Source organism: Grammomys surdaster, unplaced genomic scaffold (genome assembly GCF_004785775.1).
Source record: "Grammomys surdaster isolate TR1022 unplaced genomic scaffold, NIH_TR_1.0 126248, whole genome shotgun sequence".
NCBI lineage: Eukaryota > Metazoa > Chordata > Mammalia > Rodentia > Muridae > Grammomys > Grammomys surdaster.
Window position 1 is genome coordinate 2,578,245 of NW_021621048.1, and position 25,382 is coordinate 2,603,626.

The following is a 25,382-nucleotide window of genomic DNA, read 5'->3' on the forward strand; positions in this document are numbered from 1 at the left end:
ATAAGTCTTCATAGAAACAGAAGGAAGGAAGGAATGTAAAATTATTTCTTGAATAAAAAATATATTTACTTCATGCACCAAGCACACTACAGTTCCATGGTCATATTTCTTAGCAATATCCTCATTTGCCTACATTACTATGCCTCACTTATTCCACCTTACAGAAGTACTCGGAGCAGAAACAAGGTTGTGCAGGGCATGGCTGTAGAAGTTCACCATCATCAAGAGTTATAATGTCCTTCTTGCTTATCACACATAATGCACCATAGAGCTTTGCACATGTACTTTCTCTACAGTACTGTTCTATGGGCTTCAGCCTCAGATTAAGGATTAGTATTGCTGCACATAAAGGACCAAATAAGTATGTCTTATTTGACATTTTGTGTCTACTCCTTCAGAGCCTATGGGTCAAGGTGACATGTCACAAAATTCATGTACATTGAGAGTGTCACTGAGTACAATCAGAATATGAATTGTTAATTAAAAGCCCCCGTGCTTAAATTTTTAACAAGCCATTGGGGATTTTCTTAATTTTATAAACAATATCTCAATAATGTATTTTACAAAAATTACAGTAGACAAACCAAACTCACTTATTTATAGCTGGTTTAAATCACAGCTAATTATAATCTTAAAGTAAGGATAAATATCAGTTTTCACCCATTCTTATAGTTCATGAATTTGCTTATAATTGAGGGAGGAAGACCCAAACCATAAACAAAGCTATTGTGGAAACTACTCCATTGATTCCGGTGCACACTTCATGAAAGACAAAGTGTGTGCCACTAGAAATATTAGTAACTTTTTTCAATGATGTAAAAAATATAAATAAATAAATAAATAAATTAAAAACAAGACAATGAAACAAACAATAAGTAAACATAAACCTTGTTTTTCCCCCCAAAACTTTTGCCATCTATTTAATGAGGCACCAGTCAACATGGTTGTCCTAGTTTGCTTTCTATTGCTGCAATAAACACTACCACCAAAAGCAACATGGTGAGGAAATGGATTATTCGGCTGACTGTCCCATCACTGAAGAAACCCAACACAGAAATTCAAGGCAAGAACATGCCAGCAAGAGCTGAAGTAGAGACCAGGGAGGAACACTGCTTACTGATTTGCTCTCCCAGACTTGCTAAGATACCGTCTCTATACAGCCTACACTCATCTGTCCAGGGATGGCACCATTCACATTCGGCTGAGCCCTCTTACACCGATTATCCATTAAGGACATTCTCTCCACAGACATGCCCATAGGACTCATTGATGAAGGAAATTCCTCAACTGAGGGTCCTCTTCTCAGGTGTGTCTAGGTTTGGGTCAACCTGACAAAACCTACCCAGCACTGTGATTTATAGGGATTCATCACATTTTTAGCTGTTGCTTAACAAAGCATACTTTCAAGTGTGTTTTTCTCAACGATTTAACCTATAAATAGCACAAAAAGTAAAAAAAAAAAAAAAAATGCACCATTAAGCATAAATTGACTCTAATATGTTTTGTCTATATATTTAATGTATATTTATTACAATAATTATCTCATTTTCATGGGAGCTTTGCTCCTGGGGGATTGAAAACTCAGGAAAGCTATTTTTAATGCTAGAAAAGGGAAGAAAGTGGGCTGCACAAAACCACTGGTCTAGCTAGCTGCCTCTGAACTGCAGCTGCCCTGGCTCTGTGTGGTACGGCTTCAGTCAGTGAAGGCAGTTGTCTGCAGAGATGCTGGGTTGGAGGCTGCAGTGACCGAAGGGCTCATTGCAGTATTTTGGTGATATTTTGTGAAGATGTAGCCAGACGTTGAGAGGGAAATGCAGCCACAGTGAGCAAGGCACAAGGTAAATATAACTCAAATAATGACCAAAAAAAAAACTTTTGAAAGGGCAAAGGAGTTCTTGTTGGGGTAGGTGGAGGTCTCTGAAGATTGTGAATATCTTGCTAATCTCTCTTTTGGTTTGCTTCATATCTGCAGCACTGCTACCCCTATTCTTTCTCTCTCTGGAAAATTCATATAAGCCAGAAGGTCTCAAAATGCTCTTTTCCTCTTAGACTCTCAGAAAAACAGCATCAGAGATTGTTACATTTTTATTGTGCATAACAGACAGATAATGGCAGAACGAGGCCATGCAGTCAGATTTATGTCTAAACACCATTCCACCTGAGTCGTACTGAAGTACATGTGCAAGACTGAAACAAGGTAAAGAACAATAGGACAGGTAAATGTTTGCTTCGTCTGTGGGCTTTGCAATCTACTGACTGGAGATGATTTATCCACGTGGACAAATGGAGTCACTGAGCACCGAGCTTCCAATTCAGTCTTTTCTACTTCATCCAGGACAATGAGGGCTCTAGATAAACGTGCTAAGGTATCAGGTCAGGCGTGTTCTGGTAGATGTCTAGGGCTCTTTTCCTTTCTTTTCAGTCCTTTAAATTGTTATCATTTGTCTTTCTGTTAGAAAAAAAGCAGACTGAAACATTTCTCACTGCCAGCAAACAAGCATGATACAATTTACTATTCTCATTACTCACAAATGAATATTGCAATAGCTATTATTCTCCTGTTGGAAAGTAACAGAAAAAAGAAAAAATTTAACATGCATGTGTGAGACAATTTATTGTCCATCTCATTTGAAGACACATTGTTGATGCTAATTAAATTGTTTCTCAGCAAGAGAATGTGTTTTGTCATATTACTTTCAGAAGGTAGAAATTGACATTTAATTTTCACAAATGAGCATATTATTGAGTTCTGTTGTGATATTGCACTTAAGTGTTATGTTTATTCACAATTGTCTAAATGAATAGTAGTGTTAATGATAAGAAATATCAGTTCACATTAAGAAGTTTTTTTTTTCATATTTCACACATAGTTATATATCTTACATCTCTGGCAAACAGCAACATATATCCTGTCTGGTTCCAGAATGTGTTTGTTGATATGGAAAGAAATTGAAGACTGAACTCATGAGTAGAAATGTATGCTTCAGGTCCTGCTGATGAAATGCTTACATAGTTTCATATTACAGAAAATCTTGCTGTGAGAAAAATCAAAATGAGATATTTTTCTATTGCTAACTTACAGTCCTACATATAGATTTTCATGTCTGGTTATTACTCTTATTATCAGAAAGTCATAAAATTAGTAATTAATTATTATTATATGACAATGTGGTCATAGAACATGAAAAAAGAGATGCACACGAAGGTGCTTACATTTCTTAGATGCTATTGCTAAAATAGTTAGGTGTTATTTGCTCATAGGTTAACGTTTGTAAATCTTCTAGTTAATCTCCCGCTACATTGACCAGGTAGGTATTGAAAAGAACATGTGGAAATAGTCACTATTAAAGTACTTATTTTAAAGATCTAGATTTTCATAAGCCATACTATCAATTGCATTTCTACGTATGATAACACAAGATAATGGCATGTGTGTAGAACCACTGTTTACATAATAGAGACATTGCTATCTATGAAAAGGTGCAATAGCCAAAATGTAATTAGTTCAAAAAAACATAGAAAATAATATTTTTAAAATTAAGAAAAATAAGTGACTCTTTCTTGATATAAATTTAAATTGTATGTATATGTATATGTCAGTTTATAAGTCTATGTAAAGAGTATATATATAAATATCTGTGTTTATATGTATATACATAATTTTTAAGAGCATATACATTTTACAGTAAAACCAGAGACAGAAAACCAACCTAGTGAAGAGTTACAAAAGCCAGCTCTGCCAGTCCTTGTTTCTGTTCAAAATCTGTAATCTTTTGTATAACTCGACTTCCCATCTTTTCCCTATAATATGATTTAGAGAACATTAGTGGCATTTTCTTGTTGTTGTTTTATTTTGTAATGCCTAGTATTTTTCTCTGTTATTATGCAGACTTAAATAAATTATCTCCCCTGGTCTAAAAAGAGACTATTTTGATGAGTCCCTCTACCATAAAAATGTATTCCGAGTATCTCACCATTAAATAACAATGTTTTATGCAAGGATTTATTATTGAATAAACAGAATTGTAGCTGTCTTTTTTCTACAATGTGTGTTCTTCTTCCTTCCACCCTTCTCCACCATATTTTTCCACCCTTTCAGCCCTCTAACACTAGATAAGAGATGGAGAAGGATAGAGAGGAAAGGAAAGAGATTCATGAATAAAGTCGAGGGTCAAAAGTGGGGAACATCATCATAAAACTACTTCCTGCTGATTGGGAACATCGAATTTCTTGAGGCAAGTTCGATCTTTGCTGTCAGGATATCTAATTTCCTGTTTCTTCTTTGTGCATGACTTCTTAACAAACCACGACCAACTACAACCAACCACAATCAAAAACAACCAAGTCAACAACCCACCCTGCCTTTCAGGGACCTAGCATTTATATACCCTCTGAAAATTCCCCAGAATTCCAAATATCACACAACCACAGAGATTGTCTGCAGGTGGTAATATCATATCCCTATAATATTTATGCTTGAGCATGCATGCAGCACATGTGCACAAACAAACACACACACACTAAAATAAGCAAGTCAGTAAAAAGAAAAAGTCTAAAGTTTGACAGCAGGCACATGAGCAAAGGTATTTAAAAGGTCCCATTACTGTTTGTAACTTCCTTATACAGAGTTTGAGGAAAGGAATGGTTGATTACTAAGCAGCATAGTTGGCGTGGATCTCTATTTTGACTAAAAGGCTGAGGTTATATAAGCTTTTGTCCAGTGCAACTGTTCTTTCCCATAAAACATTTGATTTTGATCATAGTTATATGCAATATACAAATGCATAACATGGTAAATAGAGAATTCTCCCCAAATCACACTTGAGGACACACAGTTTTGCTTCATTGTGCCTTCATCAAAAACCAGTTCAGGCAGGATTTACCCTTCTAGGAAGTGTTGAAAATAACCTTTGAAGACCAACTGTCCAAGTTTAATTGTCAACAAGAGAAGCAGAAACTTGTTTTTAATATGATGTGTATGTGGCTTGTTACTAATAGGCATGCAGGAATGGGGATTGTGTTCATAATATCTTCAAATAACACACTGTTCAAATAGAGTCTGGGGCTCCTGAGTACATCACTATTATTGATGGCTGTGAGTGTAGTCTAAGTCAAATGAAGTTTAAGATTAGTAAGATATTCTGTACATTTGCTATCCTCAAAATAGCCAGTTAAGAGTTAACAGGGAAGGAACAAGACTCCATCTCTATGCTTTTTTATATTTGTTTTCAAGGTTCTTTTCTTTATTTTTTTCTTTTATGATCACTATTTTATTTTCCAGTTTGGCAGGTTTTTTATTGTTATGCTTGTTCTGTTTTTATTGCTGATTTTGTTAGACAGGCTTACCTTATATTAGCTCTGTTTGATGGAATCAAAATTGGGGGTGAGAAAAATGCATCACCATAGCAAGAGAAGCCATTGCCCCTGGTGGAGGGTGTGGCCATCTTGAGAAATAATGGGGTCCTTAGCTCTACTATATAGCACTGTTAGGAATGGTAGCATTGAAGGTGAAGTTGGACAGCACCTCCTGAAAGACTAGCCACAAAGCACAAACCGATAGTTATCAATTACTAGGATACTGGGAAGCATTAGAATGCTTCAAACATTTGAATTTCATTACAGAGGGGTCAGAGCTTCTCCTTGAGAAAGAATATGAATCAGAAAAAAAAAAAGAGAAAAGGGAGACTTGAGAGGCATCTGAAAAAAGAAAAACAACATTGGCACTGTGATTGACCATGTAGACAAAGAATATGCAAAAGAAGAAATAGGCAGTGACATCCTTCAAAGGTAGCCTAGCCTTTACATTAGAGCAAGAGGAAATGCCAGGTTGCATAGTATCTTACAGAGTTCAGCACTCAGTCACATGACCATATGCAACTGCAGGGATGGTGTGGCCTCTACAGGTCAAATATGTTTAATCATGATTTTTCTGTTTATTTCCAGTTTGTGCTCTATAGGGTAGTCAAAATAACAGCCCAATTATAATCACAATTTAAAACGCTCTGTTGGACAGTACAACTTAACGTCTTTAATTTTGTTTTGCAAACGCCAATAAAATTTATGAAATTTAACCTAAAAATAGAAATGCAACTATGGCTTTTCTGTGGAATGATAACTTAAATACAATAGGTGTATCCAGGCTCAAACTTACCAAGCAAAATAAGACAACAAAGTGTTTCCTATCAAATAAGAAAATTTATATTTTTAATACGTACCATGTTGGACTTTAGATTTTTTTGTGTCCCCTTACCTTCTGAGGCAATGTCACTATTTTTTGAGTAGACTGTGCTGGAATGTATCCTGTACTATAGCCTCAGAGCAGATTGGCAGGGTGAGCAAAGTCCAAGTTCTCCTAGGAAGCTATGCCCCCAACCAAAAGGCCGGTACTTTAAGGCTAAAGTTTCATTTTCAGTAGATGCTGAGTTAAATATCTACAGGCTTTGATTAGCTTTATGAAGCTACCAAGACTTTGTGCTTCCCAATTTCTGTGGTTAATCATATTTAATTTACACAGGAAAATACAGAATTGTGTGCATAAATGGTTGGGAATGTGCCCTCTTTATTTTGCTTTTTATTTGTTTGTTTGTTTGCTTGCTTGCTTGCTTGCTTGCTTGTTTTTGTGGAGTGTAGGTTGGACAGAAATCACATGACAAAATAAGTAAGATTGTTCTTCAAACTTTTGAACATATAAAGAATTGTATTTACAGCTATGGCAGTCTCTCCCATGATAGGTTGATTTACACAGTCTCTGACTCTGAGAACTTAATGGACCACATCGGATTCCAGAACGTGTCACACACCTAAGTGGTAATATGACGGTATAAATGCTGTACTTACCTTTCTCTGTGTTGTTTTTAAGGAGTTCTCTCAGTCACCAAGTTATGCGACTTTTTCCAAGTAGGTGTTTTACTTTCATGATGGCTTTATCTCCCCCTATTGTCCAAAGAGATAAAATCAAACACTCTAGAACCAGCAAGGCACTGTGTTTCTGCTATTTGTAAGCTGACATGAGGCAGAAGGCAAGCATCGGGAGTTTTATTCATTCTGGTCTCTTCGTGTTGAAACAGGAAAAGCCTTTTCACCTGCCTGCCTTTGAAGAAGTACTCAGACTGCCATGGCCTCTAAAGGTAAGGGTAAGACTAGGCAGCAACTAAATTTGCCCTCATTTATACTATAAACACAAGTGCATGGCTACTGCGGTACAATCAGTGAGGCTGGTCCTTTAAAGGCTGCTATGTATTATTGCTCTTGAACACTGGAATTTAAATTATTTTACACCAAGATTTACTTTGTACTGACTTCATACACACACACACACAGACACACACACACACACAGACATTAGTCAAAAAAAAAGTAAAGGTTCAAGCATAAAATGTGTTTTCATTGCAGTGAATGTAAACTTAAGCAAAATTTTTTAAAAATGCTCTAAAGCAAAATTAGAGTGGAGATATTTAGTTTAAGCGCAGCAATGGGATGAAATTCCACATAAACATTTAAATATGTTATTTAAACATTTTAATTGCCCATTTGTTGTTCAAAACCATGTGACACACAGTCCAGTGAAGAGCAGAACATCTCAGAGTAGCCTCAACTTGACACACTAAAGCTAAATATTTTGCTTACAAACTTAAAATATTTCAAAAACTACTTCAGTAATGAATTCAATATTAAAAATCAATTAAAATTTACACAATATGCAATTTAAGTAAGCAGATCAATTAGGGACATTGGGGGGAAAGGGTAGAGCTTTACTTAAAATCCTGAAAGTATCTGTTAAAATATCTGTTTTAATTAAGCAGTTTTCAAAACAAAAGAGACATGGTTTTATTGGGGGCAATAAGTTACAATCACAGTGAAATATTTCTAAAAACTGAAATGATAATCTATTTTATTCAATCATCAAAACAAATCATTATTAATCTCTACATGATAATGAAAAGTTTCAGAATGAAGAAGTTTAACTTGCAAGTTGAGGGAAGCATTTAAAACTAATCACACAAAAAAGATGACTTTACAAATATATGCTGTCCTCCATGATTCAATCCAAGTAATGCATATACATGCCTCCTTGCTTCATAAAATACATCTCTGACATCTAGTCAACAGATTGAGTAATCTTTGTGCTTGGCATGCTTATTTAATGTAGGCCAGTCCCTGAGAATCCTTGGGAAAGCTTAGAAAACAATTATAAAATATATCAGAGAGAAAAATCTTGAATTTTAATATATGAGAGCATAATGGTCTCCATTTGAAGACAAATAAACACAAACCTTGACAAACACTTCTTGAACACTGACACTAGCTTGGTCCAAACGCCTCTCGTTTTATAAATTGAGAATAGCAACAGAGTGGCCTGTGAGGGGAAGAGTTGCAGCGTGTGTAAAATATTTATGGTTAGTTATACATTTTTAAAAGAGTAGATAGAAATTCAAAGCCACATAGTAATTCAAAGGAGTTTCTTATTCATCTGGTGGTCTGGGGCTTTGAAGAAAATGTGACTGGAAAGCAATATTATGATTAATCTGCTAAAAAGAAGTGATGTTCTGTAATGAAAAAACTCAATACTAAAGCCAGAGACAAACTTCAGGGTAAAAACCAACATCCCTATGGCCAGCTAAAAATATTAAGCCCATGGTTTGGATAGAACATTTATTACAAACTCAAAGTGACAAGAAGATGTCATTTAAACAGGAAATTTTGTTTGGGCAATTGCCTTATCCTCATTTTTACTTAAAATATGTCTGAGGATATGCTTTTCAAAAATATTTAATGATATGACTAAGACTTCCTAATGATATCTGGCCTATGAAACTGAATTATCGGGTAGCATCACCTCAAAGATTACAGGGTAATAGGGCATTTTACAGACAAGTCCAAGGCAGTCTGACCTGGAGACCAGTAGATTCAAAGCAATGTGTATCATCTGGAACTTCTTCACTTGGTAAAGATACCTATATTGAAAGGCATCCGTTGGCCCCACTGGTAGGTCAGAAACCTAGTGGCTCAGGTCAGGGATACACAGTCCACTTCCAGACATTGAGTCATGTACTGTGCTGTGTTAAAGCAGCATAATTTATAAGATAAACGTGGAGTTATTTGCTGGTCTTTTAAAAAGAAAGTGTCAGTAAGAGATAACATAATATTTCAGCAAATTTTGTTATTAATTTAAAGCATATAATTGTGGAATATTGCATGTTCACAAGAAATACCAAATATAAGTTCTATGATTTTTTAAATGAGAATACCCTTATGTAACCACCACTAACACCAAGATAAGGAATGCTTCCAGCAGCTAACAATGTTTCCTTTCTGGCTAATAATCATGCATCTATCTCCATCCCCACATGAACTACTCTGGTGCATTGTGTTTGTGAACTAGTATTTTCTAGAGCATGGGTTTGCCACTAGTTTGGTTTTGGTTTCTGCAAAGTGACAACAGTTGCTATTGGCACGGATGTTGGACAAGGTGTTTGTTGCAAAAACAAAAAACAAACAAACAAACAAACATTCCAGCTGTTGCTATTGTAACCATTAGCGCCTCTCTGATTTTTAAAAAATATTTTATTTATTTTCATATATTCCAGCTGTTGCCCTTTCTGCCTGCCCCCTCCCACTGTTTCTCATCCCGTTCCTCCTTCCCGTAGCCTCTGAGAGGGTGCTTCACACCACCAACCAGGCCTTCCTTTTCACTGGGGCCTCAAGTCTTTCAAAGATTAGGCACATCTTCTCCCGTTGAGGCTAGACCAGGCAGTCTTCTGCTATATATGTGCTGGGGTCCTTGGACCAGTCAGTATATGATGCCTGGTTGGTGGCTCAGTCTCTGGGAGCTCCCTGGGGTCCTGGTTAGTTGAGACTGCTGGTCTTCCTATAGGGTCACTCTCCCCTTCAGCTTCTTCAATCCTTCCCATAATTCAACCATAGGGGTCCTTGACTTCAATTAAATGGTTGAGTGTAAGTATCTGCCTCTGTCTCAGTCAGGGGCCGGCGGGGCCTTTCAAAGGATAGCCATGCTAGCCTCCTGTTTGTAAGTACATCACAGCATCAGTAATAGTATCGGACCTTCATGCCCGCCATGAGATCGATACCCTCCCACACCCTATAGCCTGCCTGTCTCTCAGGTCAGCGGTAACCAGGGACACAGGTGAGACTCCTGCCCAAATACCCAAATTCCCCTGTGATTTTAAGATAGTTTTACATAATCTTCCTGGTCTTGGGGGTTCCCCCTTGGAATTCCCTGCCAGGGTCTTTCCTTAAGAATAAGATGTGTTACCCTCTTCCTTTGTGTCTGTCCCAGAGGTCAGGGCAGTTCTCGAGGGATCCTTGTGGGAAGCCAGCTGCTGCAGCCTTATAACTTACAAGCTCTATTACAGTGGAGCCAAAGGACAAGTTTCTTCATTTGTTTAATCCTCAAGCTAGTCTTGTACAGATCTCAAATGCCACAGATAAATGCAAACTTAGCAACTCGACATCAATATGAATAGAAACCCAGCCGGTTCCTACAACCTTAGGGGTAAATAAATAAATGAGTCATCTGGCAATTGCCCCTCATTAACACTTCCTGTATGCACAAGCTTAACAAGCTTGTCGTTACTAGAATCAATTTATTCCTTTGTCCAAAGGGCCATTCATCTGGTGTCTGTGTTCCTTCATCCCTGTACAGACTATGCTTGAGTTTTCTTAATGATGGGAATTTATTACCGCAGAAAGAATCCCAGTACTTTTTAAAACTGTATTTGCAATTTAAAGATGCAGAAAAATACCTCAAAAACAGAAAACGTCATAAATCTGGTATCATTGCAGAAATAAGACTATCATAATTTATTACTAAGTATTTATATAGCACCCCAAATTTACTATATGTTCAACAAGAACTCATTATCAAATCTGATGCAGCTGTTATAAATTTACTCTTTGTATCCAGAACTAATTTCTTTACCTCGTTCAAGTATGTTACCTAACCTTATTTCTATCAGTCATGAACTACATAGACCACAGTTCATAAAATGCTATTGCCTAGTAGTGGCAGAGCCTGTTTAGTTTTAACACACTCTATGACCTTCCCCCAGCAGTGAAATCTCCTGATGATTGATATAGTCTCAAAAGTTTTCATATTGCTAAGCAATGTGATGTTTAATTGGGCTTACTTTCATAATGAACCCTATTATATTTGAAAAAAGAAAAACCTTGTCATTCACTTTGTTGTGAACTAAAGGCTAAGTTAAAGCAATACAATGTTGACAGACCACTTACATTTATAAAACCTTGACACTCTGTGAGGATTAGAACTGAAAACACTGGCAGTCTATGGAAAAAGCATAGTATCTAATGAGGGAGATAACATAATGATACTTATGAGAACTGAATAAAGAAACAGTAGTAGAAAGCTATCATTTATATTTTTAGATAAAGATTCTGCCACTTGAGGCTTATGCATAATATTACATAGATGAGTGCACAACAAATAGGAAATTTACAGGTTCCAATGTGAAATGACTGAAATTGAAGTGTATCTATTGGGAGCAATACTGATATTGGTTGATATTTCTAAACTAAGAAAATGACCTTCATGTAATTCTATAATTATGCTTAGACACTCACAGAGAATCTGTGAGCTCCCTCAAACCTAAGCACTTTAGCAGTGAGTTTTCCAAGGACACCTTCATACTGTTAGGACTATTAGCTTTACCTGGGATCTTATCAAAATGCATCTTTGCCAACCTCCCACCCTAAAATCTTAATCGACAACTGGAGAGAGGCCCAATGCCTATTTAATAGGTCCCTCAGGTGGTTCTGATGAAAGCTGAAGTGTGTGATTCAAAGTGAGACTAAAAAAATTAGACAACGTGTCTTCATAAAATAAAAGGCAACCCCATAATATCCAAAGAAAGGAAGCTATGCCTTAATGGGTTGTCAAAATTGAAAGGAAAAGTTCAAGTCTAAGGCTATGCTTTTATGAGTACAGGTTAGTGAGGGCCTGTTACCATTTATTTTGCTTTTGTGAACTATGGTCCTTCATCTCTTTTTTAAAAATGCTACGTGTACAATGTATCTATCTATGGGTCAATTATTTAAGCCAAGTTATTCAACTTTTTCTCCCAGCAATCACAGCATCCTTCTATGTTCCTTCTTCCCTGACTGAGAGCATTGAATAGCGAAAATAGAGAGAAATGCACCAAAATGAAAGACATCAAATGAAGGGATGAGCTGATATCTAAATCAAATTTAAAGAAAAAAGAAAAAGAAAGAAAAGAAAAATTACTTAAAAGCAAAAGCAACCTAAACTTTAAAGTACACATCAAGATATTTATTTTCTCTTGCAGATTCCCAGAACCAAAACCCTAGAGGTCTGCCTAGTTTTCTTCCTCGAGCTACAAGCTCAGATCAAAACTCTCAAGAGGCTTCTTCCAATCCCAGGAAACAAGCAAGGCAGCAGCCGGATGTCTCTCAGCCAAGCAGTTTCCTGCCAACAGCCGCTCTCCCTCCTGGTCTAGAGTATTTAAGCCAGGTTTGCATGTTTTCCATTTCTACTAGTGTGGTTTTTTTTAAAGCAAGTCAAATTCAGTTTCTTGCTTTTCAACCAATAATTTAATGGAGTAGAGAATGCATGGCAAATCATGAAGTTATAAAATGCTGATTTTATTGATTTCTATTATTTAGAAAGAATTTTACTCCACTTTATTGTCACCTATCCTTACTGACTTGACAGAGTGGCCTAGACTAAACAGTCTTCACTTTGTAATCTAACACATTTATCTGACTTCTGTTTGTGTCTCAGTGTGTGGAGATAGATATTCTCAAGGAATTATCAGACAAAAACCACGTACAGCTATTAAATGAAACATATTTATTGAGCACTTACTGTGTTCAAGGTGCATAAGAAGCATAACATCTATCCCATGTCACTCACACATTTGGTAAGTTAATGGTCAAACAAAAAAGAATGTTGATTTGTAAAGTGCAAAGCACTGTACAAAAGCGAGGAAAACACACATCTCTAAAAAAGAAGGCAGTTGTGGAGGCTTCTGCAAAGAGTTGAGACTTTTCAAAAGATCTCAAAAGTATTGTGAAAGTCGAAGGGAAAGCAAGTTACTGTCTTCTGATGTATGTGAATCTTCAGACCAACTTGCTTGAATGATCATATTGCTACTAGGTATGGTTGCTGTTGTAGTCTCAGCAGAATGGACAGAGCTTCCAGCCTTGTAATATCTCTGTCATGTGGCAAATATGTAGCCATTGCTGTTCATGTATGTGTATATTGTTCTTGTTTTATCAGATTATCCTACACAAGATTAAAAAGACTCTTACACTAATATTGGAATGTCAGCACATATGCCACCAGACGTGTCTGTCTGGCATTCCTTCAAACACAAAGTCTATCTCTTTTATCAAAATCAAATCTCTGTGTTAATTCCCTTAAGGTACAAGAGAGTTCTGTTATGCCTGATAGGGTTTTAGCTGCATGTAGCATATGTTGCTGGGAAAATGTTTATAATTGCAGATGCCTTCTCCAGAAACCCACTGGCAGACAAATGTTCTATAGAGACTGGCGAGTGCAGGAAGCTAGGAAAAGGCGTTGGAAAAGCTAACCTACCATCTTCCATCTGCAAAAAGGATCAGCTGTAATAGCTGACGAGAGTTGATTAACTGCTGCAAGCTGTTTGGGACTGTTGTCAGACAAGATTTTGCCAAATATAAAAGTGATATACCAGCGCCAGAGGGCTGGGGTATGATGATCACATATGGCCACCACATAGTCTTCATTCACCCATGAATGATGACACACCGTGGCCAGATGCTTAACATGAATACGTGTCCTAGTGTTCGATAAATAGACCTAAGACCTCATGAGCTTCTGTTTTAAATGCAGTGCGTTTTCTTAAAACATGCCTTTGCTGATATTTTTCAGAAAACAAAACATGCCATAAATTGTGAATATTTTATTTCTAATCAGTATAACTTACTCATTCTGTACGAAAAAGAATATGGAGTTACTTTAAGCCTATATGTACAAAAAGATGAGGAAACATTTCAAAATCAAATAACTTTCTATTAAATGACTTTGAGTTTAATTTTTTATTGAAAATATAATTTTTCTCACAAAATATATCCTGATTATGATTTTCTCACCCTCTACTCCTCCAAGTTCCATTCCATTCCCTCTCCCTTCTGTATCCACCTCTTTTATGTTCTTCCTTGGACAACTAACAGTCTTCTAAGGAATTATAATGCAATATGATATGTTATATGATAAAACCAAAAGGCAAACACATAGGAATTTTAAAAAACAAACAGAAGGAAAGAGCCTAAGAGAAGACACAAGAAACAGAGACCCATTCATTTACACACTCAGGAACCCCATAAAAAACATTAAACTGGAAGCCATATCATATACACAAATTGTGTGTGTTTGTGTGTGTGTGTGTGTGTGTGTGTGTGTTAAAATGTTTTAAAAAGAGGAAATCCCTGATATGATATGTTAGACAAGGAACCTCCAAAGATGCTGTTGAGTTCATTTTCTGTTGGCCATCTATTGCTGGGCATGAAGCCTACCTTTTAGAGTAGTTTGTTTCCTCAGTGAGACTCCCTTGAGGAAACTAGATTTTGATTTGCAAGTGGTTATCAATTGGAGAGTGCTTCTAGATTAGAGATAGGGACAAGTGACTAATTCTCCTTTGAGCTCTAGGGCACCACCTGGTGCAGGCCCTGTGTACACTGCCTCAGTCTCTGTGGGTTCATATGTGTGTTGAACTTGTTGACTTAGGGGTCTTGTTTTCCTGGTATTGTCCATCTCCTGTGCCTCTTACACTCTTTCTGCTTCCTTATCAGTAGGGATCCCTGAGCCCTGAGCAGAGGGATTTGATGGAGATAGCTCCATCAAATTTGATTTAGGGCTGAGTATTCGAAGGTCTCTTACTCTCTGTGTGCTTGCTGTGGGTCTCTTCTGCATTCGTACCCACTTGCTGAAGAAGGAACTTCTCTGATGATGGTTGATTAAAGAACTGATCTGAACAAAGCAGAATGTGATTATGAGTCACTTTATTGCTATGTTTTTGTTTTCTTTAAGAACAGTATTATTTGGTTTTGCCTTAGGTCCCTGAGCTATCTAGTCTGAGGTTCTTGGCCACCCAAGATGTGACCAAGTTAAGGTAACTTACCTTAAACTCAGATACTGTAACCCTGACCACAGGGCTCCATTGCTAATTTGCTTCTTCTTAGAAGTAACAACCACGTTCTTTCTGAAGTTGCTTTCCCCTTCCTTGCTCACATCTCTCCATTTTCTGCAGGGAAACAGAACTACTGTGATACACTCAAAATTTACTCCTCTTAAAGATGCTTTGTCTTTATTGTTCATTGGATTTTAGGGTATCTCAAGTCATGAATGACTTCCTTAAGAAACATTTGCCTTTTTAAAAGAGGCCACATCGTATTCTTTCATCAGTGGTAAGACAATAAGAGGAAATGTTCTACCTCACCTCAGAATATACAAGGAAACTGAAAGAAAAAATACACAAACTCAAATTTCCTGGAATCATGGATTGACAATCAATACCATACTTTACCAAAATTACCTTGTCTTAAAGATTCCTGACGACTTTACATATATGGTTAGAGAATACAGAGAAAACAACTTCAAGATGGGATTTAAATTGAAGCATTAGAAATGCAGTGATCAGCAATTCAGTAAAGGCTCACGACTTGGATTTCGTGGGACTAGGAATGAGGAGGATTAAACTACAGATACAAATAAATGAGGCTGCTCTAAAACAAATATTTTATATTTCATTTTCAAAGGTAATATATGGGCTGGTAAGATGGCTTGTGGGTAACAGTCATCCACTATAAGCCTAGCAACATGGGCTCCACCCCCAGAGTTCACATAAAGAACAGAAACAACCCCTAAATTGTGTCCTCTAACTACCACATGGGCACTGTGGTATGCGCAATATACATCATGCACACAAACACACCCAATAATAGCAATAAATTCCTGAACAGCTATTTGAGTTGCATATTTCATTTTTAATTACCTAGGCCAAAGGTTGTGGCCAATATTTGATAGCAGAACACTTTCTCTGCTTCAGTTGACTTTTCGTTGGTGTCTGAAAGTTTTCTGATTTCCCTTGTCTGAGGAAAATAGGAATTAGAGCTATTTACAAAACATCATCTTTCAGCTTAAACAGATATTTATTCCTTTATAGCACAGTGCCACCTGAAGGAGTCAGTGGACACACAGGGACTGGAAGAAGCTGGATGTCCAATACTCATCCTGTGGCTTCATTTCCTCAGAAGAGATTTGAGGACATTTTAAAATGTCTTCTACATTATTGTTCACACATTATTTTAAAAATCTCCTCCAAATAATTTGTACTCTCACCATCCTTTTTCTTTATAACACAGCATAAACACTGTTGCTCTTCTTACTCTTGACACTTCTGCCTTAGGACTTTAAGAGTTCTGTAAATTATTAGTTAAACAATAACATTTGATGGATGGAGACACCTCATACATCCTATAAACAAGACATGGCTTCATAGAAAAATTATAGGGATATGATTTGAGTAATGAATTCTTCCTTACCTAATTTGTTCTTTAGTTGAGACATGGCATGCATTTTTTCATTGATCTAGAATAAAGTAAGTTGATTTTGTTCTCAGAGTTTGCTTCAGTTTCTGTGGCAATGTCTTTGTCTTATATATGGTGAGTGTTCAAAACATTTTCATAAAAATGACAGGCTTCATGTGGCACAGTAAGGGCTGTCATGGAATGGTTTTCACTTCATTTGTATCATCCTTTTCAGCTGGACCTGATAATCATCCATCAGCAGGTGGAACTTCTTGGGAGTAAGTACATCAGATTCTGTATTTATCAAAACTTCTGAAAAGGCTTTGGTATTCAGAAGATTCCTTACATCTAAAACATTATAAACAATGTATAGATTTAGATTAAATGATTGCTTGAGCAATTTTTAAACCAACTCTAAATTTATTAATTTTAAAGAAAGTGTAAGTATGAAAATAAGTCTTTCATAAGTGACATTTAAATTCTAATAAATTTAATCTTTAAGCAATAAATAATATCCCACAGATATTAATCACTGAAATTTTTAGCACTCTAATAAGGGAAATCACAGTTGATGGCATATTAAAATTTCATTGACACAAATGGTATTGTTTTATTGCTTCCCAACTGACTCAACAAAATACGTACACAATTTATCCTAGGAAAATATGTAAAGATGATTAATTAAATTTCAAATTGCTTGAGTCCTTTCTGTTTATAAGATCCTATATTACGCCAATATATGTCAGAATTAAACTGGTTGGACAGCATTACTACTGTGGATGTTAAGAGAAATTGTAGATATGGTAATAAATGCCACTGTGAATTGTCCCAATAACTTGCAGAAAAATAATAGGGTTGTTACCTGAGTAATGAGTCCATTCTTACACAATTTGTTCTTTGTTTGAAAGGCGGTGGAACATGTTTGTTCATAGTTCTAGAATAAAATTAGTTGTTAGTTTTGTTCCCAGACTTTGCTTTGATTCCCGAGGCTAAGTCATCAAAGTTTCCAACATGGAAACAGATGTGTCTGAAGCTAAAACTATCAGCTCAGTAACTCTACCATGACACTACGTTCTATTAATACTCCTTGACTTTTGACAAGTGGTGATACGAATCAGAGCATGTCTTCATAAGATGTGTTTTGCAATAGTGATACTCGGCACTGAGACCTCCAACAAATATGAGATCAAAAACAGCTTGGGACAAAGAATTTACTTTGCAGTGGAAGAAAGCATCTGTTTTAATCGTAATGTGTGTTCCACGCTGCGAGCCTGCACCCTGAGGATCACAGACAACTCAGGTCGAGAGGTGATTACAGTGAACAGGCCCCTAAGGTGTAACAGCTGCTGGTGCCCTTGCTACCTACAAGAGGTTGGTCACTGCCCCTCAGCATCTTTTCTTTTTAAGATTATTCCTTTAAGTGGCACTCATCTGGAACTACACGACAGTAAACCTTACAGCTGTTTGAATTTATATCTTCCTTTATAGAGTTAGGAAAACATGAAGATTTGATGAGGCACTTTTTACATTTGTAATCTGAAACTATGGTAGCTACCATGAGATTAAATGGTAAAAACAGCTCATGCATCCTATAAACGAGACATAGCCTCCTGGTCTGTGTATTACTCAAATAATTGTAATGGCTACAGTCTCACCACTATACAAATACAGTCATCTTAGACAGTAGCAATGCCAGGAGAGGCCATCACTCTTAACCTCGTCCACTGTGTACTCTTCCCTGGGTGCTATACTCAGAATGATACTGAGCATTTGCACATTTAATAAACCCATGGTACACAACAGAGTGACCTTACTCAATCATTTTATTTTAAAATATAATTGTCATTGTTAGTAGAATTGTAACAATAGCTCTCATTGATGTAGACTCAATTTGATCTGATGTCTCTGTGAGACAGAAGAATGTGGTTTCATTCTACATTCTGCATAATACACACATACACATATGGAAAATGCTAAATATATCAGTGAAATGAATTTTTGTCATTTCCATGACAAAATACAAAATACAAAATCTCACTTTGCACTATAACACAAAATGTAAGAGTAAAACACCACTTTACATCCTAAAAATGCCTATGTATAATGGCTTTTATAATACAACAGTTATATCATAACAAATATTGTATAGATATATGTTGATATTCTTCCGTGATTAATGAATTATTACTGTAGAAGATCTGATTTTATTATTATTTCTCTTACAGCTAGAAATCCAAGCCCCTCCTGGTACTATAGTTGGTTATGTTGCACAGAAGTGGGACCCCTTTCAGCCCAAATTCACAATCCAAAATGCAAACAAAGAAGATATTTTGAAAATCGTTGGTCCTTGTGCAACTTGTGGCTGTTTTGGTGATGTGGACTTTGAGGTATGAATGACAAAGAAAGTTTTGCTTAGGTCCTAAGTTCTTGCAATGCAATTCAATTTATAAATCATCAAGATCATAATGTAGCACTTAAATACATTTTAAGAATTTCATATTAGTATAATACTCTAATAAATCCTGTTCCATGCTGATATATTTAGCATATAATAGCCACTACTCCAGAGATTATAAAATTAAAATTCTTGGCATATTTGCTAAATACAGTGATAGACTGCTATATCCTCTTACCTATAAACATCAGGCATATTCATATATATATATATATATATATATATATATGTATATATATGAGAGATAAATCATTTTTATATAAAGAAGATATATATAAAGAATTTTTTATTTATTGTGATTATATATATTTATATATTGTGAATATATATATATATATATATATATATATATATAGTGATTGTTAAAAACCATGGTAGCCCTATGTTTGATGAAGCTGATTCATAGGGAGTTAAAGAACGTGTGGGACAGAGTGAATATGTATGTTATCCTTGTCCTTTTCTGTTGGCCTGCTTGGATGGACATTTAATCCCATTCAGGTCTCATTTAAGAAGCATACTCCACTAGAGTGTCACTGTATAAAGCTATGTATGTAAGATTTGCTAAGTTTGTTTAATAAAATAATGTACTTGTAGGTTTAGGGAACTGAATATTAACATGAGCCATTGCAAATTTAGCCTGTAACAGCATATGCTCTTGCAACAAATATCCTGAGTGCACATCAAAGGCAGGGAGAATTTACATTTAAAGCATCCGTTTTCATTATTCAAACATATCCCACCTAGGTCTGTTTTCATAACTTCTGAAGGAGTCTCTAGACATCGAGAATACAGACTTTGTTAAGTGACTTGTCCTAAGCCCATATTCTTAAAGGATGTCACACTGCTTCTTAATACTCTGATTCAGTAGATTTTAACATTAGAGTTTAGTATTTGTACTATAGCTATGTCCTAAGAAACCTTCTCTATTTTCTATTTTCACCCATCATACAGAAAGTGAAGTTCCATATTAAATAACTGTCAGAATGATAAACAGAATAAAGAAATAAGTTGTTGATAAGTCAGATGTAGATCTCTCATTTAATAGACACGGCAGACTTCAATGTCAAACTAATCTCATTTTCCTGATTATACACGAGCTCAAAGTGACTTATAATACTTAGGGCTGGTTAGAAGGGAGTGAGTTAACAAAGGTCTGAGTATAACACAAAAAATGTAGTTTGACAATGTATTAATTTTTAAAGTTTTAATAATTACATAATTGATAAGTTTCTAAATGTTATTAATTATACCTAGAAATAATTCATTCAAATAATTTTTTAAATATCTGTGTGCATGCGCTCACATACATACACACAGTATATGTATTTTACATACATATTTTATAATAGCAAGCTCTGGTTTAAAATCCAAATATTGGTTAAGACATTCATTACCTTTGTGCTTAGCTATATAACTAAGAGATGCACGTGCTGCCATCTTGTGGCTGTCTGGTCATAATTATTTACTCCATCTGCATAGAAAATGAAAATGAAAACAGATTATAATAGTCCAGAAACTGGTAGCCTGAAGATTTTGACTAATGTGGAGGTAAATATCCACAGACAGGAGCAAACAACATAGGGTTGCTACTTGAGGGTGGTGAATAATATAGTGGTTCATCATGAGAAAAATATACCAAGATGTCAACCATCTTTTTACCTGCAATATCATGCCTATCTATTATCATCATCATCATCATCATCGTCATATTATCATTATCATCATTAATTTTGCAAAGGTGAAAACTGTTGATGAAAAGGTTACAATCGGGAAGATCTCCAAGTACTGGTCGGGATTTGTCAATGATGTGTTCACAAACGCTGACAACTTTGGGATCCATGTTCCTGCAGATCTCGACGTGACACTCAAAGCAGCAATGATTGGTGCTTGCTTTCTCTTTGTAAGTTTAATCTAAGCTGCATGGGTGAGTTTTGCCCTTATAAGCAAGACTGTATAGAGCAGATCCTCCTCTCCACAGTCTTGACCTGCAGAGGCTGCTGTACACACAGAGGCATTTTAAGATATGATCATCCTCCTTTGGAGATCAGAAGTTAGAGGTTTATTTTTACTCATGCTGGGAACACAGGAGTCAAGTAACATCTTTGACAAAATGCTTCACTAGCTCCTGCCTAAGGTCTCCCCCATCATGAACGTTTTGAACTCAAGAATCCTGTGTTGTTTTGTTTTGTTCTGTTCTGTTTTGTTTTCTCAAGCAAACCAACACCTTTTCTCTTTCTTCTGTTGTTATTCAGGATTTAAGAACCCAAACTTAACAATTACTTTATTTTATGCTGCTGTTGAATAAAGTCAGCCCCATTTATTGTGTCTCCTTAGTAAAAAAACATTAATTGAAAGTTAATTCCATAGTTTAATCTTTGATCGTCACAGAGAGTTAAGCATAAACACCAAATATTTATTCTATTCCCCATCCTATCACTTCCTGCTTACCTTTCCCATCTTTGGTCATCCCACACTTCAGCATTAACCTTTCAACACACACACACATACACACACACACACACACACACACATACACACACATACAGACATACATATACACATACACAAACATTCACACATATACACACATTCACACATGCACACACACACGTACACACACATACATACACACATACACACACATACACACACACACATACACACACATACAGACATGCATATACACATATACAAACATTCACACATATACACATATTCACACATGCACACACACACATACACACACACATACATACACACATACACACACATACACACACATCACACACATACACACACATACACACACACATACACACATACATACATACACACACACATACACACACATACAGACATGCATATACACATACACAAACATTCACACATATACACACATTCACACACGCACACACACATTCACTCACATACAATAAGCACCCACACAGAAAGACAAGAACACACAGTGGCATGCACTTACACACACACACAGGAAAACACAGTCTCATAAAAGTACACGTTTATATACTCTGTCTCTTGGGTATTCATTCATTCTTATCAAGTTGTTCACTTAGTTTTCATATTAAAATTTTCATTTGTCATCTTCTCTACTAACCTACTTTGCCAACAAGCTGCTGCCAAAACACTATTGGTAAACAATACTGTTTTCTCGATCTTAAACCTTTGTGATTTTTCTGTTTGTTTATTTTCAAAAACTGTCTAAATATTTGTGTTTTGACAAGTGTGTTTCCTATCCTTGCCTCACATTCTTTTAGAGATTGGTGTGATATAGAAGGTTGATTAGACCACACTCAATACGTAATATATCATACAATCTCTGCGTGACATGCATGCTTGTAAGTTCTCAGTTCTTACCTGCATACACCAAGCCAGTGCCTGAACATGACATTGAATGAGTCCTCTGTGCTCATAAACTAAAATGAAGACTGATCTAGATAGTTCCCCAGTTCTATGAATGGGTAAATTTTAAACTCTAGCAACTAAGAGACTCATATACTTATCTGACAATAGAAACAACTCCCAAAAATGTTGCTAAATCACAACCTCATGAAACGTTTGCAATGTTCACAATATATGTTTTGAGACAGCTTCTCAAATATATCTCTAACGTAAATAGCACACATTTTGAAGGTGATACCTGTTATAGCTTCTTCCTCTGCTTTCTAATGTTTACAATTGAATTTTACAGTCTTGACTACTCCAAAATTGGTGCTACTAAGATTACTTAGATTTAAGTTGATTGCATGTTTAAAATTTAACGTGTGAGAATCATGAGCCTTAAAAACACTACAATTTTTATTCTTCCAATAAATCATGCATTGCTGAAACACCACTGAGAACATCGCAGCTTCACATCATCAAAGCTGGCATGTCAAGCTCTTGATCCTAATTGTTGCCTCTTTTATAAATTTATTCATATCCATTTTATTTATTTGTAGGATTTTATGTTCTTTGAACATTCGCTTGCTGGATTATAACAAGCACGATGACGAAAACAATAAAACATGCAAAACACATTTCAGTAAGTAAAAGGCAAGTTTAAATGATCTTCTTCCTTTGAAGATGTCTATGTTTGACACTATCTAATTCTTTTTCATTTTTTTCTAGATGTCCCTTGGGCTCTGAGTTTCATTTCTGAATGGTCTGAGTATTTGATTTTTTTTATAACTAAATGTTAATTACTATATTTATTAAAACACAGTTTAATGAGACAATTACCTGGTTGTGAACGCGTGATAGCTAAATACGCAATTACTAGCATGAGTCCAAGGTTACTGTGAGAGATTATCATTCTCTTTTTATTCTTTTGAAGTCACTGCAATGGTAAGCATGAAAGATGAGAGCTAAGGCTTGCAGCATCACTGATGGGAATTCAGTGTTTAGAGAACACTTTGAAGTGTTGCTGGTACTATGGGTGGTTACTAATCAAAAGGCTTGAATTTCTAAAATATCTTTTCAAAAGTAGCTCCTTTTGACTTCCTTAATTTTATTTCTTTTTAAAAATTTTTCTCGTGTATTCTTAACGAATTAAAGAATAGGTGTTATTTTATAACGCACTTCATATTCTCTGAGAGAGAATCTCATATTTCTGAGACTTTTAATTTTCTTACTGTAGTAAATACATTTTACTTATTTTGGGAAAGTTGAAGACTGAGTAAATACTATGTGTAAGAATCTGAAGGAAGATGGATAGCTTCCATTTGTTCAAGTAGCACAGGCACAATCATATTCCATAAGGCAATTAACTAAAGCACTGAGCAGATTCATGCCAGAAATTTAAATAGCCATATAGAAAGACTCTAAATTACTGAAAGCAGCCTTCTCTACCAGGACTTTATCTAACTTCTATGAAGTTTCTGCCAGTTAAGGGATCTGAGACTTCAAAATGATAAATGGACAACTCTCATACTGAAAACAAACAGAAGCAAAAGAGTCAGACCTGAGTCCCTGCAACAGTACAGAAGTAAGAACACAAAGTAAATGTAACCAGTTCAGAATTAGCATCATGCTGGGGCACATATCTAATTCCCACACCCCACTTTTTCAAATGTTTCCAATGCCCTGGAGGCAGGCTCCTCCTCCTGAACATTCCTAAACAGGGCTGAACTGGGGGACAACAGTTCAAATACACGAACCTATGGAGGACATTCTCATCCAAACCACCACTTGAGTTCAAGGCCACACTGAGCTACAAAATCAAGTCCTACCTCAGCCTCATCCGCACTCCCTGCCAAAAGAAATTTCTTAATTAGACTGAAGCTGGTGTGCAGTATCTGATCTTCGGTAATTTTATTAACGACATCCCACATTGCCTTGCTGACATACATACTTTTGCAAAAATCAGTCTTTGTTTGATTAAGTACGTTTAAAGCTGGTTTTAATTGTTACCCACAGAAACGATAAGTTATCTATCAGATCTCTCCAAGAAGGGCTAGAGTTTTATTTCCAGACCCAGGAAGGAAAGTAATTTATAAATAAACAGAGCTGTTCATTTAAACATAGAGGAAAAGAACTGGGCAAGAGATAACAGCCTTCAAAATAGATTCTTCAAAATAGAATTCTTGCCAATTGAAAAAGAAAGCACAAAGTCTGTAAGTCAAACATGCTTGGCAAGTCTAATAGACACAGGAAGACTGTGGCTGGACTGTAGTCATCAAGTGGAGGTACAATGCCAATAGGTTCTAACAGAGTATTCTTTGTAACCCATAAAACCTTGAAACAAAAATCTAATACCTTCCTATGATCCACCAGTATTTCTCTATGAAGGAGAAGTTTTAACTGGTGTACTCATATGTGCCTATAATCTTGGAAAACAGGAGAACCTGAAGTTTGGAGCAAATATATTACAGAAAACTCAAGACAAGCCATGTCAATCATCAAAAGAGTGCCATAATCATCAAAACAGATTTCCAGCCCCTAAAATTTTGTTTTTATCCTTTTTTATTAAATTCTAAATTTTTATTAAATTTGTATTTTGACAATTTTGTACATGGGCACAATGTATTGATTACTCTCCAGGATTATCCTCACTTGCCTCTCGCATTAATCTCATCTCCTTTCTACAAGTACCTTTATGATAGTCAAGTGGTTGTTATTGGTTCTGAGACAAGATATGTTTACAGCCAGGGTCATCCATCGGTACAACTGTTTGGAGCTGTGTGTTAGAGCCTGTTGGGGTTACCAGTAGTTAAACAACTAATGGCAGTTACTCTCAATTTCCCAGAATTTATCAGTGGACACTAATCCAGTAGAGTGATCAGGGACTCTGAGGCCCTCCTCAATTCATGATTGACTGTTGTCAGCTCCACTCTTGTGCAGATACAATATAAACAACCTGGGC

At 36.0% G+C, this 25,382-nt stretch overlaps 1 protein-coding gene and 1 long non-coding RNA gene across 7 annotated transcripts in view; one reads left to right on the forward strand and one right to left on the reverse strand.

The window, feature by feature from the left end:
• Nucleotides 1-25,382, reverse strand: part of LOC114613565 — an 87,890-nt gene that overhangs the window by 23,095 nt on the left and 39,413 nt on the right. For 2 of the 5 annotated variants that reach the window (XR_003710197.1, XR_003710200.1), the window contains exons 2-8: nt 20,416-20,492; nt 17,429-17,500; nt 16,582-16,914; nt 16,032-16,128; nt 15,159-15,281; nt 6,838-6,933; nt 2,073-2,449 (exon numbers count right to left, since the gene is read on the reverse strand). This is a non-coding gene — a long non-coding RNA (uncharacterized LOC114613565). Of the gene's footprint in view, nt 1-2,072; nt 2,450-6,837; nt 6,934-8,273; nt 8,357-14,917; nt 15,008-15,158; nt 15,282-16,031; nt 16,129-16,581; nt 16,915-17,428; nt 17,501-20,415; nt 20,493-25,382 lie in introns of those variants that run through there. The other 3 variants (XR_003710199.1, XR_003710198.1, XR_003710201.1) reach the window with 3 other exon arrangements.
• Nucleotides 6,980-23,562, forward strand: Plscr5 (phospholipid scramblase family member 5). Of its 2 annotated transcripts, XM_028758910.1 has the most exons (8): nt 6,980-7,127; nt 12,324-12,508; nt 16,802-16,844; nt 17,717-17,937; nt 18,792-18,953; nt 20,760-20,921; nt 22,981-23,063; nt 23,150-23,562. In XM_028758910.1, exons 1-7 carry the CDS (start codon nt 7,115-7,117, stop codon nt 23,017-23,019), a joined length of 825 nt encoding a protein of 274 aa, XP_028614743.1. In that variant the 5' UTR covers nt 6,980-7,114; the 3' UTR covers nt 23,020-23,063; nt 23,150-23,562. The 2 variants fall into 2 exon arrangements, with proteins under 2 accessions (XP_028614743.1, XP_028614744.1); XM_028758911.1 differs by lacking the exon at nt 23,150-23,562 and having other exon boundaries at nt 7,115-7,127; nt 12,324-12,472.

Coding starts and splice junctions, on each gene's coding strand:
- Plscr5 (XM_028758910.1), top strand. Junction 16,845..17,716: donor GCAGGTGGAACTTCTTGGGA/GTAAGTACATCA, acceptor GTTTTGCAATAG/TGATACTCGGCACTGAGACC. Junction 18,954..20,759: donor TTGGTGATGTGGACTTTGAG/GTATGAATGACA, acceptor AATTTTGCAAAG/GTGAAAACTGTTGATGAAAA.